General features: G+C 42.7%; 1 protein-coding gene across 6 annotated transcripts in view; it reads left to right on the top strand.

Moving 5' to 3' along the window:
• Positions 1-14,718, top strand: part of mib1 (MIB E3 ubiquitin protein ligase 1) — a 49,568-nt gene extending 34,850 nt beyond the window's left edge. The window contains exons 13-22 of one of the 6 annotated variants that reach the window (XM_079569057.1): positions 2,912-3,044; positions 3,947-4,033; positions 4,478-4,636; positions 6,414-6,595; positions 7,124-7,313; positions 9,135-9,213; positions 10,010-10,096; positions 12,238-12,306; positions 13,088-13,188; positions 14,400-14,718. In XM_079569057.1, the coding sequence (XP_079425183.1) occupies positions 2,912-3,044; positions 3,947-4,033; positions 4,478-4,636; positions 6,414-6,595; positions 7,124-7,313; positions 9,135-9,213; positions 10,010-10,096; positions 12,238-12,306; positions 13,088-13,188; positions 14,400-14,540 (1,228 nt within the window). In that variant the 3' untranslated portion in view covers positions 14,541-14,718. Of the gene's footprint in view, positions 1-2,911; positions 3,045-3,946; positions 4,034-4,477; positions 4,637-6,413; positions 6,596-7,123; positions 7,314-9,134; positions 9,214-10,009; positions 10,187-12,234; positions 12,307-13,087; positions 13,189-14,399 lie in introns of all 6 variants that reach the window. The other 5 variants (XM_079569056.1, XM_079569054.1, XM_079569053.1 and 2 more) reach the window with 5 other exon arrangements.
• Positions 14,719-20,088: the final 5,370 nt, after the last annotated feature.

Below are 20,088 nucleotides of genomic sequence, written 5' to 3'. Positions count from 1 at the left end.
ATGTAAAGGGGAGTTGAAGAGGGGAAAGTAATTGGTTATGTTGCCTGGAGTTTTTCTAATAGGCAACACTAAAATTCCTGTCACTTTGTTTTTGATGCAGGTGACACTTTTGTGCCGCTAATGAGATGCGGTATTTCCACGCCTGTGTTAATAGCCGAGCATATGCCAAACACGTCTCCTCCATCAGAGTTACCATATGTTTGTGCACAGCCATTAATCTGGTGCTGGATGTTGACTATAGCAGTGTGGCCCTGTCCAGCCCAAGCTCCCATCTCCAGCTCTCACTTCCTCTTACTGCAAAGAGCCAATGACCACCACACAGATGGTTGTCAGCGCGGCCAGGGCAGCAGAAGGCCCTGTCCACCCTGAGCAGCCCACGTTTAGTTCACACTCTTACATGCATTGACACAGGCACCCGAGCTGCAGCTCCGGGCGTCACGCAGCATCCCGCTCAATGACAAATGGCACCGGAGACAACAGGCCGCAGTGAGCTCTCTGAGGGACCAGGAGAGCTCTCACAGGATGACCCACTTCCACCACACTCTTCTCCTCTCCTCTGCCTTCTCTCAGCAGCCAGTCTGCACGATATAGTTCTCACTGGTTAGCTTAACAAGTAAAGCAAACATGAAATGGCTGTTGGTGTCTGTGTGAATGCTTCATCACAGTTAAAAGGTCTCTAGATGGTCTTTACTGATGCGCCGCTTCCTTATTGTGTCCTTCATAATAACGCAGCTGCGTCTCATTTTAGCCCGTGTAGTTGCCAACACCACTTACCTACAACAATAAAAAACAGCACCGTTGATCCTCTTTTGCAGTGGGTTAACTGCAATGCAGCTGTGCTACTATGGGGCATTAATATTAATGTCTCTGCTCGTTTTGCCCAGCATGGCAGGAAGCCTGTCAGTCCTCACTTTTTCTGGAGCGACTCCATGGTCCAACTCACACCTGCCCAGAATTTCTCTGCTGCATTTAGACACTAGGAGGCGCTAATCTGTACCTGTGTGGAAACCGCTGATTGGCTGGCAGGGCTACGTATAGGCCATATTACCATCCAATCCCACGTGTGTAAATGCTGTATATATAGAATAGATGAACAGCAAGAGCAAAGCGCAATGGCTGTTTTCTGTTGTAATTTGTTTCAGTAATTTTGCTCGAAAGAGTGTCAAGTTTCACCCCTAGTTTTTATGCCTTTGCCTTAAGCCAGAAGCTCCTGTTTTGTGTTGAATAATTAGCTTGTTTAGTGTCAAGTCTCCTCTTTTTACCCGGTGGGAGCGTCAGAGATGAGATTACGCAAAAGGCCCCATGAGTTTTTTAATCTACTGTATCCAAGCAAATAGTTGAGTGTAACAAGAGCAACACAGTGTGAATGTTAGATTAGACGGAGTGGGTGCGGCTGCTATCACGGTTAAGCACTGCTCCTCTGCATTAAGTGTTGAAGATGGCTGCGAGCGATGCAGGTGTGTGTGCGTGCGGCAGAGGCTGGATGAGTGTGCTGCGCTGTTCATCACTGCAGCAGAGTGGAGGGCTGCTGATGCTGCCCCCTGCCTCTCTCTCTGGCCTTTTTCTGCCGCTCTCCAGAGGCTCTGCTGATGATGCTCACTTTCATTACTCGTGAAGGAGCCAGACGAGCTGTAGGTTGAGCAAAAACCCAGAGGGAAGCAGCTACACTGATTACCCTCCACCTGAAAGCCTGACACTATCTTCATTTGCATTTCTCTTCTGTGACTGTCTTAATAGTTAACACTCTGCCTTGCATGTGTCCGCCATGGCCTCTCCCGGCCCGACGGAAGACCGCACTAGTCCAGACCGCTTTGACTCGACTTTGTGTTGTACAGAAACACTCCAGCGCTCGAGTAGCAGCAGTTCAGCCGTGGCCAAATCGGAGCAACCGCCTTGTGTCGCAGTTCAAAGATATGCCATGCATAAGTACTCGGGGTTAATCAAGGTCAATACTACTCTCTGTAGTGAAGAGCTCTAATGGCTTTGAAGGGTAAACTGTGTATATCATTCCAAATTCATACAACCTTAATGTCGGAATGACAAACTAAAGCCACTAGTGTCATTCTGAATAGGATTTAACTTCTTGACTGTATACATTTAAGACTGTTGATCCATATGTCTAAATATAATTCAAATTAAAATGCAAAATAAATGATTTGAACCATAAAAAGACAAAACAATTTAGGAGCAGATATAAAATACAGTGCGAGTGAATGTGTGCGTGGGAGATGGGGGGCTTCTCAGCTCTTAAATTACACTCAGAATGTCCAGTGTTCTGATGCACGCATGTGTTTGCAGAAATTGCTGCACCCTCTTGTCGTAGCACCTGCCCTTCATATGACCTTCATTGAAGCAAAACGGTAACACCCGAGCCCTTCAGTTATGCTCTTTGTACCACGTCTCCTTCCCTTTTTGAAATCCCTCCACTGGTGCTTTGTATCTGAGTAAACTTGAGTGAATGCTGTGTAGTGAATGTATGTTTTGTATAATTACCATTTGTCTCAGTATGTTAAGCACCTCTCACATCATCATGGGAGCTGGCCGGGTACAGTTTCTCCAAAATAACACTAGTGTTTCTCAAAGTCTGATGTAAATAACGGCGTGTTCGGGTACGCAGCGCCTCCCTAAGTTGATTTAGTATTCTCGTCCCTGTGTGTGAAAATGGGATATGCTCGGCTGTAGAAAGAGAAAGGTGTATTGGAATATGCAGTGCATATCGGTAGCCCAGACCTTGTGATGTGTTTGCGTACAACAGCTTGTCTGGCTGCAGGCTATCACATACTGCATGAGATGTTTACTCACAGATTAAATTTGGCAGCCTTTTTTTGACAAGGGTTTATCAAATAGCTTGACCCTTTTTCACACATTGACTTGACTTGCACACTCATGTCTCTCCTTGTGCTCTGTGCAGTGCGATGCGTGTGCTGCTGTCCAAACTGCCGAGGCCTTGGATCGTGGATGAGAAGAAGGACGATGGATACACCGCGCTGCACCTGGCTGCGCTCAACAACCACGTGGAGGTGGCCGAGCTGCTGGTGCACCAGGTAACTTCAGACAGGGGGCTAATTTTAACACATGTTTAATCACTGGGCTTGACAACACAAATGCCATTATTCATGCGCTGTGAGATACCCTTCATTATGTGGCCCAGCACTGCTGCATCAGCTCAGTGTGCCCTCCTGGATCCTCCTGACTACACACCATTAAGACGCGCTCCTGCTGCAGTCCCAGCAGCCAGGGCTGTGGACCAGTTGAACTGACTAGAGCTGCTCTTTTTTATTGAATCCATACGTTCACTCGGCCTCCAGGGGCTCTTCTGTAGTGCTGCTGGGCCTCACATCTCCTCCTGCCGTCATAGGTGTGTGCTCTTTCCCCATTTGAAATTGCAGTTTTTAGTCCCTCAGGACTGAGCCATACTGGAGTTTACGACAGAAAGTCACCTGACCAAGCAGGAAGCAGGTTAATTAGGATATGGTGCATTGCTCCAACACATGAACGTTCGCTGTGCAAGCTGCCTTTTGGAGGGGGTGTTAGGACCAGGGCCCTGCAATGGGCTACTTCACTCTGATGGCTCAGCTTTCTATTCAGAAACTGCACCACGCTACAAGGTGCACTGCAGATCCACTGGCAGCGCAGAGCCAGCTCAACAGTCCGTCAGTTTTATTACTTTGGGATTTCACACACTGCCTGATCACAATGCTTATCTCCCCCTCACATCTCCTCAGCCGAGCTGTTTGCAATTGGAAATGACAATCACATGCAACACTGTTAGCCGGATGTGTTTAAAAATGCTGCTGTGTCAGTGGAAAAAGGGGTGTACTTGTACCAAACCTTTTATCTTTCAGATTCTGTGACAAGAGTTTTTGTTTGAAACTAAATTCAATTTAAACTAATTGAACAGTATATTTCTGAAGCATAAAATGTATTATTTTGTATATCCTTGTAGGGCAGTGCCAGCCTGGACATCCAGAACGTGAACCAACAGACCGCCTTACACCTGGCAGTGGAGCGTCAGCACACACAGATTGTTCGGGTAAAAAAAAAAACGTGTTTATTTTTATGTTAAATAATAGGTACACAAGATTGAATAAGAGGGAAAACATCCTGCAAAAATAATCTTGAAATATGCTGTGTCTACGTTGTTTGTTCTTGTTCCTTTTGATTTGCACAAAGTAAAATAAATGCAGACTCTGTGATTCCACATAAGTAATATTTCACTTTTGATAACCTACTGTTAGACAAATAGCCTTTTGAAGCAGTGTGTCTCTGGTTGTAGAGCTGGATTGAGGTTGCCATGTTGCCCCCTTGTGGGCTCCAGAATAAATGCACCTGATAATTAGCACACTGAAGCTGTTCACTGTGGACCAGCACTTGACATTTGTCTCGTGGCATTAAATTACAGTGTTTTTTATGGAGTATAAAGTTGTACTACAGTCATCCATCAAGGGTCTCTTTGTTTGTGTGTCATTTTTCGCAGCTGCTTGTGCGAGCGGAGGCTAAACTTGATGTTCAGGACAAGGACGGAGACACGCCCCTCCACGAGGCACTGCGTCATCACACACTGTCCCAACTGCGACAACTTCAAGACATGCAGGACGTCAGCAAAGTGGAGCCCTGGGAGCCATCCAAGAACACTGTACTTACCTCTGCATAATTTATACAAGTCACTATTTAACACATATCTGCAGTTCAGAGCGAGGGTTAATGTCTCTGTTAAAGAAATGCACTTTCAGATTTGACCAAAAGAACGTATCCACCCTGTTACCCGTCTTTCCTGCTACTAAATGAAAAAGTACACTATTTCCCACATCATTTGAGGCAATGCTAACCTTGACTGATTGCAAATGAGCTATAGTAAATATATAATTAGAGCTGGAATTTTGAGAAAGACCAAAGTGTAGAGTGGTTGTAGTGTATTCTTCCTTTTTAAGCATTTTTGCGTGTGGATAGTTTATGATGCACTTTTTTCACTGTCCTTGTAGATCAAATTGAGTATATAGAGCGCACACTGGTATTAAATAAACACATATGTCTAGTTCCCCATGCAGATCAGTGTAGTTATCCTGTATGTTAGAGCACCGCTTGCCTCACTGAATAAAACTGGCTTCACCGTGGCCATAAAAATGCTGTTAAATCGCAGTCGGACTCGAGTTCAGCTGCTCCTTTAGGCCCCTGTCATCTGCATCAGTGGACATCCTACCTGCACGGCCCATCACGGTGACAGTTACCTGACACCGGCGCGGGGCACTCAGCCGGGCCTAAGCCTCTTCATAAGCGCTTTCAATGGACACGTAAGGGCCTCTATGGGGTCCTGTCAAGCCCGCAGCTATCCATGTTAACAACACATCACTTCTGGTTGATCTGCCGTCCGCTGTATGATCCTTATAACTGTCATTTTTTATCCTTTTTTTTTTTTTACTTCTCCCTCACCCTCACCCCCATCGTATCCTGTCTCTGCCCCCCCATTGCGGCAGCGGTGCAACAGACTAGACAGCGGCTCTAATTGAGATGTGTGCCGCTGGGTCACTCTCCCATAGCCCACTCTCCCTCCAGAAATGAGAATTGAATTAGCCGGCCCGGTGGCTCCATCAGACGAGATGTAAAAGCTACTGGTTGAAGACAATCAGACAAGGGAAGCCCAAATTGCAAGACACGGAGAGAGGCTTTGAATCAGGCCAGACAAGAGAGAGCCTATGAGGTGGTACAGTTAATGGGGTTGCGGTTGGGGGCGGGCGCCGCGGTATAGCGCTGCCGTTCCTAAAGCACCCCCCTTGATTGCCTGCCACCTCTTCTTTAATAGGGTAATCAGAAATCCTATCTGGACTACACCGAAAGTCCACAAAAGTACCATGTAGTGTTGTTTGAAACACTGCATGAGGATAGACATACAGTCCAGTGCAGGAGTGGTTGTGAAATATAATGGAATTAGGACTGACGGGGAACAAAGTGATTGGTTTATGACGTAAAAGTGAAAAGTATTAGTTCTATAAAGTTGATGAATAGGTTATCAACACTATGTTATTCTCGGGTAGTCTGATTTTATGTTCCGACTATAATTAAGAGGGGAAGGGGATATCGACAGACCAAAATACCCCTTAAATGGGAAGTGCTTTGATCGAGGCCAACTAAAGACACACTTTTTTACTTTTGTTGTAAAAGATTTATTGATCAATGTAATGTAGATTTGATCTTGTAAACCCCGGTCTAGGCTCCTAGTTTCTCTTTCCCTTGTTTCCTTGTTCTGTAGTCGCCTATATTTACAATGCACCGATACCTCCCTTTGTTCCCCTGCCTTTCCCCATAAACCTGCCCGAGACTTGTGCACAGTATTGTATTTTCTGGCGGCTTCACCTTGAAAACATCCCCAAACTGATGTCCCCCCTCTGCTGTGCTGTGTGTCTTGTCTTCTGCAGTTAATCATGGGCTTGGGGACCCAGGGGGCTGAGAAGAAGAGCGCGGCATCCATCGCCTGTTTCCTGGCAGCCAACGGAGCAGACCTGACCATTCGTAACAAAAAGGGCCAGTCCCCTCTAGACCTCTGCCCAGATCCCAGCCTCTGCAAAGCCTTAGCCAAATGCCACAAAGAGAAGAGCAGGTAAAGGGTGGTCTTTGTTGGTATTGTGTGTGTGTGGCAACTAAGTATGTAAAATGAAAAGATATGAAATGCTGGCCCAAAGTTAAACAGTAATATTTTATGGCCATATTTGAATTCAAGCCAGAGATAAAACTGGGGAGCGTTTGCAAAAGCATTCAAATGAGGGCCTATTCTATACAAAGGCTGGATTGTTATTCATAAATACAGAATAAGTGTTTACAAAGCTCTGTTTCACCCGTGCCCCCTTTGAGCTAATGCTACTGTTTAGTTGAATGGGCTTTGTACATGAAAAGATAAAGACTCTTTTCGGTATACCCAGTTACAGTAACAAGATGTGAAAGAACAACAAAGATGGCACCGCTTTTAGAACTGCACAAGTCGTATTGATTTTCTTTCGTAGCTCAAATGTTTCATCCAGACCTTTACTTACCCTCATGTGTTAGTTCAACATCGGCTTTTGTCTAAGTTGATTTCTCTCGGGTTTTTTTGCCTCCTGTGTCCCCCCCCCCCTCCCTCCCCGTGCTGCAGCAGTCAGGTGGGCACGCGCAGCCCCTCTCTCAACAGTAACATGGAGTCGCTGGAGGAGTGCATGGTGTGTTCGGACATGAAGCGGGACACTCTGTTTGGGCCGTGCGGGCACATCGCCACCTGCTCGCTCTGCTCACCCCGCGTCAAAAAGTGTCTCATTTGCAAGGAGCAGGTCCAGTCCAGGACTAAGGTACTGGGACAGAGTTTCTCAAACTATTTTGGATTTCACTGATGAATAATTTTACTGAATTATCATAGTTTCCCTGTGTTATGGTGAACTGTTCTGGTAGACTGTTGTAAATTGCGATGCTTTGTGACATGCAAAATTCATCAGGTGCATGGTAAACAAGCAACTTTGCCCCATTCAGCCAACGTAAATAAAAAACAGTTATTAGACAAATATATCAGCGCCCCATGTGCTACTCCTATGTGATTTCATGGGCTAATAGGTTGCCCCGAAGCATGGGTCAAACGTTGAGGACAAACTTTCCTATAGGGACAAAAAGTATATCATACTAGTTTTCCACTGTCTCCACCCACGCACACAGTGCACATTTATCCTTGTTTTGCTAGATTAGGTTAATCTTTATTGTCCCAAAGGGAAATTTGTCTTGGACTTGCCATGTCGTGGTTCCTACATTACACATTCTTGGTGCCAGCGTGTTAGATCAGGGTCAAAAAGTTAATTTTGGAAAAGCGAGCTGTACTGATACTAACAGACCACTGGCCTCTGATTTGTCAGAGGAGAGAAATATAAGCCTTCAGTGACTCAATATTTACATAACAAGGTTCAACTTTATTAATGTCCCTAATTTCCTTCGGGACATTAATAAAGTTGAACCTTGAACCTTGAACCTTGAACCTTGAACCTTGAACCTTGTAAGATAACATAGTCACGTTACCTTTCATCATAGCTTCTTTCCTCTCATCTTTGCTTGGCAATTCTGAATAGTCAATCAATCAATCAATCAATCAATCAATCAATCAATCAATCAATGGTTTTGTATAGCCCAATATCATCACAGGAGTTGCCTCACATGGCTGCATAGCAATAGTTTTTTTTAACTCCCATCAAACGACGGTATTTGTCCAGTGTTCACCTTGCGGCCCAGACTTTCCTGTATTTTGTAGCTGCCTCCTGTGTGCTGTAGAGGTGCGTACGGAGCATTTCCCCCTGGCCCGTGAGGCCGCAATCTACTACAAGTACTACTTGTAATGGAAACATTGCAAGTCCGGACTAGAGTAGATCCCAGTAATGCGTCCTGAACCGTGGGGGATTGAACTGTGCTCCTTAGATGTGAATAGCATTACAGACCCATTTTACAGACGCCGACTATAGGCCCATTTTACAAGACATACTGTTTGTTTAATAAAGTTGGTAGAATAAAAGTTAGGGGCAAAACAAGGGGGAGATAAATGAGGCAGAAGAAGCATGCTGTGTTTTTTCTTGGTTGCACAGCAGGGCAATAAACTCCTATTAGAGCCATCCTCTTGCGAAAGATGTGAGAGTGGGATCAGTACTAACTAGTGAATAATGACATATTAAAAAGAGTGCATCTAAGGGAGATACAAAACCATTTTACTTTTCTTTTTGTTATGGTACAGTCTGTTTATGATTGTTATTCTGTTAACTCACTACTGTATACTAACGGCAAATCATTGAATATTAACTCTTTATATCAGTGTATAATTTTAGTCCTATAGTCAAAGATAATGAGAGAACACACCACCTCATCACATATTTGACCTTCAAAATACCACCAGGCCTAGATCAAGACCAAATCAGGACTAAGGGTCAGGATGTGTACACACGATACACTTCACTTATACCTGAGAATAACACAAGGGTTGAAGTTGAACCATGGCCTCAGTTGCCGCGGATATGTGAGCTGTAGCAGCGCTCAAATCATTCAACACTTCTGCTTTGTAAGATTGATACAGCGACCTTGTGCATACCTGTAGCTTTCAAAGACTTGTATTTTCACATTCATTCATTAAATTCTCTTTGCAGATTGAGGAGTGTGTAGTCTGCTCTGATAAAAAGGCAGCAGTGTTGTTCCAGCCCTGTGGTCACATGTGCGCTTGTGAGAGTGAGTACCTTCCCTTTTTTTTAAGTTTATGTACTGTATGTAGTAGCATTAGATAATTATGTTGAATGGAAAATTCGAATTAACCTCTTAGCGCCTGAACCGAGGGAATTTTCTCCAGTTCGGCTTTACCCAAATCTAAAAAGTAACTGGAGCTTGCAGCCTATAGCCCAGTGTAACACCTCCTATGAAAGCTAAGATCTGCATAACTGATCCTCACTTTTTTGTCACGACGTCTGCGCGTTTTTGTCTCATCTTTGAAGCGTTTTTGTCTTGTTATTGTCTCGTTTTTGTGGCTTTTTTTCAATGCTTTTTTGTTGTGTATTAGTCACGTTTTTCTCACTTTTTTTTTAAATGTATTTTTGTTGCTTCTCCGGCACATTTTTGTCCCGTTATTGTCAAGTTTTTGTCTTGTTTTGTGGCTTTTTTTGTTGCGTTTTCATCGCTTTTTTGTCGGGTTATTTGTCACTTTTCGACCCGTTTTCATCCTCATTTTTGCCGCTATTTTGATGCTCTTTTTTTTTTAAGCTTTTAGATTTGGGTTATGCCAAACTGGAGAGAATGTGCTGGATATAAAAGTCAAAGGAGAAAGATGTAGTGTCTTAAACAAACATTAGCAATAGTTTAGTCCAGATTATTAGACATTGTGGACATGTTTGGTTAGATTTTTTTCGTGTGCAGCGTCTTTAGAAACAGGTTTACTTTACCCTCTGTATGTTCCGTCTGTAATGTCTTACTCTCTCCTCCTGTTTAATTTCCCCGCGCCCTAAATCTCTCCGTTTGCTGTGTGTCCCGTCAGACTGTGCCAGCCTCATGAAGAAGTGCGTACAGTGCCGGGCTGTGGTGGAACGCCGCACGCCCTTCGTTCTGTGCTGCGGAGGGAAAGGTATGGAGGATGATGCCGCTCATGATGATGATGATGATGATGATGATGAGGTTGATGATGATGATGATGATGATGATGATGATGACATTAGTGAGTGAATCTTCCACACGTTTTTTGCTTTAATTTACTTTTGCTTTCACTTTTTCCCACCACACCAACTTTTCCTTTTGCATCTGTGTCACGTCGTCTTTGCTTTTTCTTTTGCATTATTTGTCACGTTGTGTTTGTATTTTTGTTGTTGTCACATCTTTTCAAGTTTCTAGAAATGTGAAACTTGTTTGCAGCTAAGTTTTGCATGCTTCATTCGTTCTAATCGTTCCTCAGAACCTAGAGGCCGTTTTGAGATGACTTTGCCGCCCACGCTGCACTGTATATATTACGTCAAACACTACACACACATGTTTTATTCATCACCGCCCTCCCCTTTAAATTAGCATTGCACAACTGCATAAAGTTAATTACAGAGGCCATACTATAGATACATGCATAGTGTAGACAAAAGTGCTGCATCACGGAGGCTCCCAGAGGTTCAGAACAAACAAGGAAACGTTTACATTACACCGAATACTAACTTCAGTGTGATCTAATGAATCTTAGTCTCATTTTTACTGGCAAGTGATGATTTTCCAGTAAACTTCCGATTTGTGTAGGTTTTCATGAAATTAGATGAAGTTTGGCACGGCTTCACAATATGTCAGAAAATATAGACCGAGCCAATTGTCTTAATGAAATTGTTTTCTGGCAGCGGAGGAAACGTATCGCTTCCTGCGCTTGAGGACTATTTATATCCGTAGATGTAAAATTTCATCAATTGTTTTCGCAAGGACAGTTCTGACTTTTTACTTAACCTCTGTACCCCAGCGTTGACCGAGCACGTTTTTTCCAGTTTGGCTTTACTCGGATCTAAGAGTTTCATGATAGAAGCGTCAAAATAGCGACAAAAGAGAGGAAAACCAGGATGTAAAGCAGGTGAAGAACAGTAAAGTGACATAAATGCGATGGAAAAAGTGACAAAAATCTGATAAAAAGCAACAAAAACGCCACAAAAGAGCAACGAAAAAGTGACGAAAAAGTGACAAATTAGCAACAAATGAGCAACAAAAAAGCCATGAAAGAGTAGCATAAAAGTGTCAAAAATGTGACACAAAAAGAAGCAAACAGGAACAGGAAGCAGAGTCAACCAATCAGCGGAGGGCGGGCGTCTGCTGCCGTTGATGCGGTGTTATTAGCTTTTTTAGGTTAATATTTGCACAGGATTATGAATCACGAAACTCGCCTACTCTCGATTTGTTTTTTATCATGTGCCACAGATTGGAGACACGCTCTTTCTCTGTGGTGCGCCGTTCGTAGATTGTTACTGAGGGACTTCCGCGTCCCGTGAGTGACGCTGCTCGTGAACAACACGTGACGCAAATAAACAAATCTTTTATTTTGCGGACACCGCTAACTGGGGGCGGGGTGTCCAGCCTGATCCCCCTCTATATAAAAAAATATAGAGGGGAATCGTTCTGGTCTCACTGCGGCAACAACGCGTGGAAAAAGACCAGCGTAAAGTAGTTTTTTAGGTCTTCGCTTTCTCTGGCCTATAGGCTGTGAGTGTTTAGATTTGGGTTAAGCTGAACTGGAGAAAATGCACTCGGGTAACGCGGCGGTTAAGTATTTGGCCGAAGCAGTCAGGACTGAATCCCTCATCCTATTACAATAATCCCTGCAGCCACAAGGGGTCAGTAACAGAACAAATTTGCTGATTAGTGAAACATCTTATCAGGAAGTGTTTTTAATCATCTATTATACATTACTACTTATTATTTAACCTCCTTTTCTAAATGTTCTATAACGTGCGCTTGCAATAGGAAGCTCAGGCGAAACACTTATTGTCACGTGACAGGCAACATCGACGGCATTTCTCTCTAACATTAACATTTAACCCTAAACTGCTCCCTTCAATAACAGTCACTACTTTCCCCTTTTCTGAGGACTGTCTTTTGCCTTGGTCCCTTAACACCGCTTCACTTTGATAGTAAATTCCCGCCTTCTCTCCCTGATCCTCCCTCTGAGCTTTAGCGAGTAGCTGTCGTCCCTTTAGGCCAAATGTTGAGGATAACTCCTACTATAACTATGTGACTGGTTATTCCCAGCAGGGAGCTCTAACAGTATGGCAGGGGGATCCCAGGATCTTCTCCAGCCCAACAATCTGGCTCTAAGTTGGTGTAAGTATCTTCCATGAACAACCCTCCGTCTGCAGAGCGTTTGCAGTGGGCTCAGAGAGTGTCCTTAACCCTCTGTTTATTCATGTTACTATGTTAAAACCAGGTACTTACAATGTTGTGTAAAAGGTTGAATTATGTATAGCAATAAAGAACATTTGTCATATCTTTTTTTCTTTTCTTTTTAGACTCGTTAGACTGCTCATAATAAAATAGAGCTACGGTCTTAGAACTTTCTAAACCCACTGTATGACCAAGCCCCCCCCAGTGATTCCCTGGCCCCAAACCCCTAATATTGACAATTTTAGCTTCGCACGCACACATTAGAGTATAACCATAAGTGACATCTAAATCAGCGTTTTTTAAATTGATTTCTCTACCTAATTTAAAGTTATTTTTGCTTTTACACCATTGTGAGCATATGTATTTTTGATAAATGTGCTTGGCAGCTTCTAAATATTGTATAATGTTTGCAATGCAATAAAATTCAGGCCACGTACGTTTTATTAAAAAGTAATAGCACAGTTGTCCTCAAACGGTGGGCTTAGGACGAGAACTGATATTTTGCTTGCATTAAATTGTAGACATTTCATAGATAAGCTAATGTAGGAAAATATAGAAATGAAGCTGTAAAGGATAAAAGTCCAGAGCAGTTAAGAGCCACTGTTATTGGAGTTCTTCTTGGCTGAATTTTATTGTGCATTGTGTCTAGAATCTATAAACTTAGTCTGACTACCATCATGTTTGAATGTTTTCTAACTTTTTAACCCTGTCTGACCCGCAGCGAGTGGAAACATACCGGCTCTGCAGAGAGATAAAGACAATACAAACGTCAATGCAGATGTTCAAAAGCTCCAACAGCAACTGCAGGACATAAAGGAGCAGGTAAAAACTATGGATTTATCTGAACAAATATAGGATATTTACAGCATGGGCCATCATCTTCAAGGTACTCGTTTAACCCCGACTGATGCAATGAGTAGCTTCTAAGTTCTTATGCAATCAAGTGGAAAGACACGTCCCGCGGTCGTTTGTTTGAGACGGGTCAAATAATGCATCAAGCGTAGAAAACATTTAAGGAGGTTACAGAAACTACTCACATTGAGAACTGTCCAACGCAATAAAAACATTGTCGACTCTTTTATCGTCAAAACCCAAACCTGAGAGAAAAATTAATGCCACACTTGATGTAACGAAATCTTGTGACTTTGTCGAATCACAACAATGACACTGCAAATGTGTGCAAATCGAAGCTAAAGGCATTCCAACACAATATTAGTGTGTGATTATTTTTCTCTTGGCCTGGCATTGAATATATTAGCGATGACCTTGTTGAATACCGTAGTATACGTCGCACCATCCACCCCGGTGCACCGTTGACAAGCCTCTCCCGGCAGCGCGTTGTACAAGCACCCATTTGCAAACTCGTTCCTCCTGCTGTGGCCATCGTGCTTTTAGCCCGCGGTTAGCTTTTTTTGTTTTCTTCACTGCAGGAAGAATGACATCCGCTTTACGCCAGTCCAAACTTTCTTTCTGCAGCTTTATTGGCGTTTTTGGCTGTATATTTCACTACTTGCAGCTTGTAATCTGCAGAATATGGTTTTCTTTTTTGGGAGCATTTGTGTTCAGTCTTAGCAGATACTTGTACACAAGCCTAGAGCGCCCTCTAGTGTCTGTCAGTGTGAAAATGACAAACATGTGAAATTCTATATTTTGATATACAAGTCGCACCTGTGTATAAGTCGCACCCCCAGACAAACTATGGAAAAAAGTACGACTTATAGTCCGGAAAACACTTTAACACCAGAGCTGCTTCTTTAATTTACTTTCAGCAAGTTACGTTCACTTCAAGCATGATCATAACAAAACAATATGACAAAACCAGGTCTATTTGATAAAAAGTGAAATCTCATCTGCATTATTTGGGTGTATTTGATCACAAAGGCAGTCTCAGGGCCGTGTTCATAATGACTTACTCCTAGATCAACGACGTGGGTGGACAATCATTTCAGCTCAACAAAGTGAAATTCATTTTTGACTTGATTCTCATGAAGTCCATTCTCTCTTTTCTTTTCCCGTCCCCCCCCTCCCCCCAGACCATGTGTCCGGTGTGTCTGGACCGGCTCAAAAACATGATCTTCATGTGTGGCCACGGCACCTGCCAGCTGTGTGGGGACCGCATGAGCGAGTGCCCCATCTGCCGCAAGGCCATCGAGCGCCGCATCCTCCTCTACTGAAAGCCTGTCCCTCTCTCCACCTGAGCCGAGCACATCCAAATACTCACGACTACAACTACTACTACACCAGCGATTCCCCCTCGCTTCTCCACCCTCAGCCCCTGTGTCCGGAGATCGCTATTGTCTTACCTTCACTGCGCTTTGACCGATGGATTTCTGTTACAAAAAAAAAAAACAATGACCTACAAGTTGACTTTTATCATGGAGGGCCCCAATCTGCCACCGTCTTTTTGTTTCTTTCTCTGGGGCCTAAAGTGTCAGACTTTTGAAACATCATCGATCCAATCGGTAAAAGCTGGAATTCGTTGTTTGTTGCAGCGACGCCAGCTGCAAAATCAAATCGTATTTTTAAGTCCAGCTGACGACGTATTCATGTTTGATGTAACAACAGTAAGGCCGGTGCTGTGACATGTTGCACGTGTTAAAAAGACTGTCAGGTTTGAGACATTTTGGCTGTATCCAATTTTACGAATATCATTTTAAGAACCACCAGCTTAGTAATTATACCCCACATGCTACCGAATGCGATGCACAACGTATTCTCACATCTGTCTGTCAGAACCAACACTAACAGCTTCAGCGATTCGGACCACAGTAACCTTTCAATTGAACAAAACAGTCACTAATGTGTCACCGCTCTTCTGTTCTCAGCTTTTCCCCCTCTTTGACCTTATGGTAGATACTGGCTATTGCGGACCGGGGTCAGCTGACAAAGAGCTGTCATTTTGAGAAGCTATTTGTTTAGTCTAGTCTTTCCAAAACCTGTCACACCAAGTACAGCCGAGGAAATTTTTGAACCTGGTTTACAAAACGGTTAGACCATTGGATAAGCCCATGTTATAACAGACTGCAAAGTCAGGAGTTGGGCTGAATGAAGTCTAAATTTAAGGCTTAAAGGCCGTATACCTGATTTTTGGATAACAATGAAGGAGGAACCTCATTCCACACTTTCCTAACATATTTGTAGCATCCCAATTCTTCACAGGGACAAGTTTATTGCCACATTTCACAACTTGCAGGGTCACTTTTCAGGGTGATCGTCATATAAATGCTCGAAAACTACTCTGAAAGTTCATAAATTTGTTCTAAATGCGTTATTATTAGAGACACAGTGTTTTTCCCAGGTACGTCTGAATCTACAATACACTAAAGGAGGACAAAACTACTTTTGTTCCATTGCTAGAAAAAAACGGGTATAGTGCCTTTAAAGATGCACATGTAACTTTTTATGTGAAAACAAAAACCTTGATGTTTGTGTATATTTGACCTTTTAGTGATTCAGTGGTGTTATGGGTGCAACATGGCACCTTCTGCTGCTCCAGGATCAATTGTTTTTAGGGGTTCATACCAGAAACTTTCCGGAAACCCAAAAACAATTGATCCTGGAGCATCAGAGAGGCCATAGTGAGGGAAAGTAAAGGTGCCACCCTGCACTCATACAGCCACTGAGTCACTAACAGGTCCAATACTACAATAAGATTTTTATTTTCACTCAAAAAGTTGCATAGTGCAGCTTTAACCTTGACTGTAGAGTACTTCTGAGCAAAAATGAGTGACATGCCTAAGGACAAAGATGAGTATAATGCGCTCCAAAATAAACAAATACACCTGAAGCAGCCGGTGTAACACAGAAAAAAGAAACATTGGACAAGACTACAAGTACACTAACACTAATACACTTGCTGCCTCTAAAATCCTCCTCGCTAACAAACTCGATTGCAACGTTGAAGAGACCCACTTCCACCTGGTTCCTATGTTATTCTTGGTCTTACAACTGCCGAGTCAGTAAAAAAAAAAAAAACAGAAAAGAAGCCCTCCTCCTCTTTGCTGACTTCCACTCGTGATAACACACAGTACAGCCACTCGCGCCACGCCTTGTACTCTGTTTACCGAGCCGTACCAGCCGCGACCGACCGCCCTGTTGCAAACCGCTCCTTGGACTTCACTCCGCCAATGTTCAGCACGAGTCGCCCATCCACACTGCTGTAAAACACATTATGCAAACATTACGGCGGAAAGTATCCCGTGAAATTTAGCTTTTCCAACTTGGTGGTATTGTCTTGCAAAAAAAAAGAAGAAAAAAAAGTGTACAATTCAATGTTTTTTTTCTTTTCTTTTTTGTCCCACCAGTGATGACTTCGGTGCCATCAGTCAAAAGTAGCCAGTACGGAGAAAAGGTGCTCGCATCACTTCTTATTTAATTTCTCAAATCAAGTTTTATTGAGCTAGAGAGTACAATCTTATAGTACACACCAGAGACTGAGGTATAGTATAAATTATTTCTTATCGCTGCCCGAAAGTAGGATTTATAGATATCACTGCCTTCCTAATATCTATGTAGCCTCAAATCTCACATTCTGCTTCGATATCACTTTAAGCTTTGTTTTTGTATCATTTTATTGTTTGCTTTTATATTGTGTTGCAATAGCTTCCTAGCAATCATTGTTAGAGACTTTGTACTAAAAAAAAAAAATACTGTAGGTCTTATTTGTTTGTAAAATGGAACGATTTTTGTTAAAGTATTATGTATCTTCTGCTTGTTTTTTTTGTTTTTTTTTTCCTTTGGGAGGAAAGCTAATGATTTTTAAAGACAGAACTTTGCCTTACCTCTTTGAAATTGCGAGTCGCCCGCGTGTGGGGGCTCGAGTGATGGGATACTCTATGACTGCTAACACTTCTCTTGTTCGGACTGACAGAAAGACAGGTTTTAGTGATAACACATAAGCTAGAAGCACTAATTCGCTTTAAGGCAGTGTTGTCCTGTCGACGGTTCGTCTCTAAAAAGGAAAGCCTATTTTGTACTTTTATTTTGAAAACCTGTAAACTGTCCTGTCGCAAATGTGTTCATAGTATTTTCTTTGGCATGAATGTGGACATATGCAGTACAAATGGTCGGGTCTGTATTGCTCAAAAAGTGCATTTAAAAACAAGCATTACGGCCGAAATAAAGCTCTAAACGAAAACCACGCGGCATCACAGGGACGTGTTATTTTCCCCCAACTCGCTGGGATTGTTAATTAGCCCGGCCGCCTGTTTTCTTTTTCCAGCGGAGTTGAGATGTAGTTAGCCGCGTATAAGCAGAAAATTAGCATCTCGTTGCCTTTCCCCTGCTGGGCGGCGGCTGCCTCTCGGTGGGGACGGAGTGGCGGAGGAGGGACTGTAATGTGATTGAAAAATGCGAACACCTAGTAATGACTCAGCACCGGAGTGTGATGGGGCCGCTATGCTAATCACTGAGAGGGATGAGAGAAAGGCAGGGGGAAAGTATTGGCTTTAGGAGGCGCTCCGGGCAGAGACGTTGATGTATTCTCTCCTCTCAGCAGTACGAAGACAAAACAAAAATGTGCTTTAGTGGAGAAAAAAACATCTCTTGCCCATGTTGTGAAATGCCCTAACTTGTTTTACAACTTTTGACATTTCACTTCAATCCCCTATACCTGATTTTTTGATAACAATGAAAGAGGAAACCACAAAATTAAAATGTCATACCTAACTTTACTGACATATTTGTATCATCCCAATCTCCACAGGGACAAGTTTACAGCCACATTTCACAACTAGCAGGGTCACTTTTCAGGGTAAATGTCATTAACTACTAGACTGCAAGTTCATACAATTGTGCTTTATAATTAGAGGCACACTTTTTTCCCCACATATGTCGCAATAGAGTTGGGGAAGCTCCACAGTTACCATGGAGATCCGCCATCATTAGCATACATTTCCATTGACTAACATTTGCTAAAAACAGCATAAAAAGTGGAGAAAATAGTCGTGGAACAACTCCGTTAGCTGCTGAGTTACTGCTGGTAAATACCACAACACACAACACACTGTGGTGTGTTTCAGTGTTGTAACATGAACAATAACTCTAGTATTTTAACTTTTAAAATCTCCATTAGTTTACAATTGCTGTTAATCCCATAATGCTTAGCGATATGACATCACAATTTTTATTACAAAAAAAAAAATCCGGTATAGTGCCTCTAAAAATGGAACCACATACTAAAGGCCTGTTCGGTTGGTTTTAGCCCATTTTTTTTTTAGATAAAAAACTCGAAAATATTCGATTTGATTCCCTAAAAAAAAATAAAAAATAAAAAAATTAATCGATTTGACTTACCAACTCGATTTTTAAATCAAGTAGATTTTTTTCCCAGCCCTACCCATCGCACTCTGTTCTTTTCTTCAATCAGGCAGTTGGCAGTAGGTCAGATTAAAGGTGCATTATCTAACTTTTGATGCAAAAACGTGTGCGTAATTGACCTTTTTGTTACCCAATGGATGTGTAGACAGTCAGCATTGTGCCTTCACTTTTGATCACGGTGGTCTCTACAACGCTCCATGGTCATTTGTTTTGTAGGCTTTCTGGTGAGCAGTGAAAACCTACCAAACAGTTGATCCTGGAGCGTCCTAGAGAGAGTTCTACAAAGTAAAATACGCACTAATATCAACTTTTTATTTGCATACAAAGTCACATAATGCGCCTTTAATAACCAAAAGCTTTTACTTCATCTTAAAAGTGAATAAAACAATTGCAGGCAATAAAATGTGTATTTGATTTGAACAAGTTTACCTCATATTTGTGAACATTGATGAATAACGTTCACAAAATGTTACAAAACCCTCCATACCCTTCCCTTTAATGTGAATCTTTGTAACTGGCTAGTTAAAGGGACTATACGGAGTTTAAAAATGTTAAAGTTAAGTATTTTCATTGAGACTGCAGTTACACGTAAGACCTGAGGTGGCAGTAGTGAGTATAAAATGACCAACTTGCATCTAGTCTCTTAAAGATCTTCATTCATATTATGACTCCATCATCATCAATCATGGAGATGAATCGTGTAACAAAATATCGATTTTATCTGTCTTTATGATTGGTTTGTTTTTTCCTTATACATTGAAACTGATCACAAAACCTTGATTAGCATAAACACGCGCTAAAGACAATACAGCTTCCAGAGAGATTTTCCTTAGTTGTTTGATGTCAGATTTTGTTTCTTTCTTGGGGCACAATAATGAGGAGTGTTGCCATAATGTGAGAACACGGCGCTCACAGAGTAACAAGAAACGACACAAAAAGTTTTATTTCAGCAATTATATCGTCACTAAGATCTTATTTGTTCTATCCGTCTGTCTCCCGAAGCCGTGTCCCGCCAGTTCAATTGTTTGTGTCCCACACTCTGTGGGGCGTGAGTTTCTCGGTGGAGGCGCTGCTCTTGGCTGATAAAGTGATGTATTCTCTCCACTGAGCAGCGTGACAGCGGGACATCTCCCCAGCACCACCAAATTATAACCAAGGGCCGTTGGTGTTCCCGCTCATTGAGTAGTCCATTCATAACGCTGGACTTGGATCTTTGGGCTGGACTCGGATCTGCAGCGGCCCGGCTCTCGCTCGTCCATCATGTTGTCAGCCACTCTCTCTCGGTCTCTCTCTTTCGCCTCGACATCAGCGAGTGGTGGTGGAGAGGCGGAGGTTTAAGGGGCTGGCAGCACGACAATGTTATAAAGCTCTCAGTGTCTTGGCATTTACACACGTCAGTCATAC

This window comes from Gobius niger, assembly GCF_951799975.1.
Source record: "Gobius niger genome assembly, chromosome: 13".
Taxonomy (NCBI): Eukaryota; Metazoa; Chordata; class Actinopteri; order Gobiiformes; family Gobiidae; genus Gobius; species Gobius niger.
Note: the sequence above shows the minus strand (reverse complement) of the source record. Positions and strands in the feature narration are given on the sequence as shown.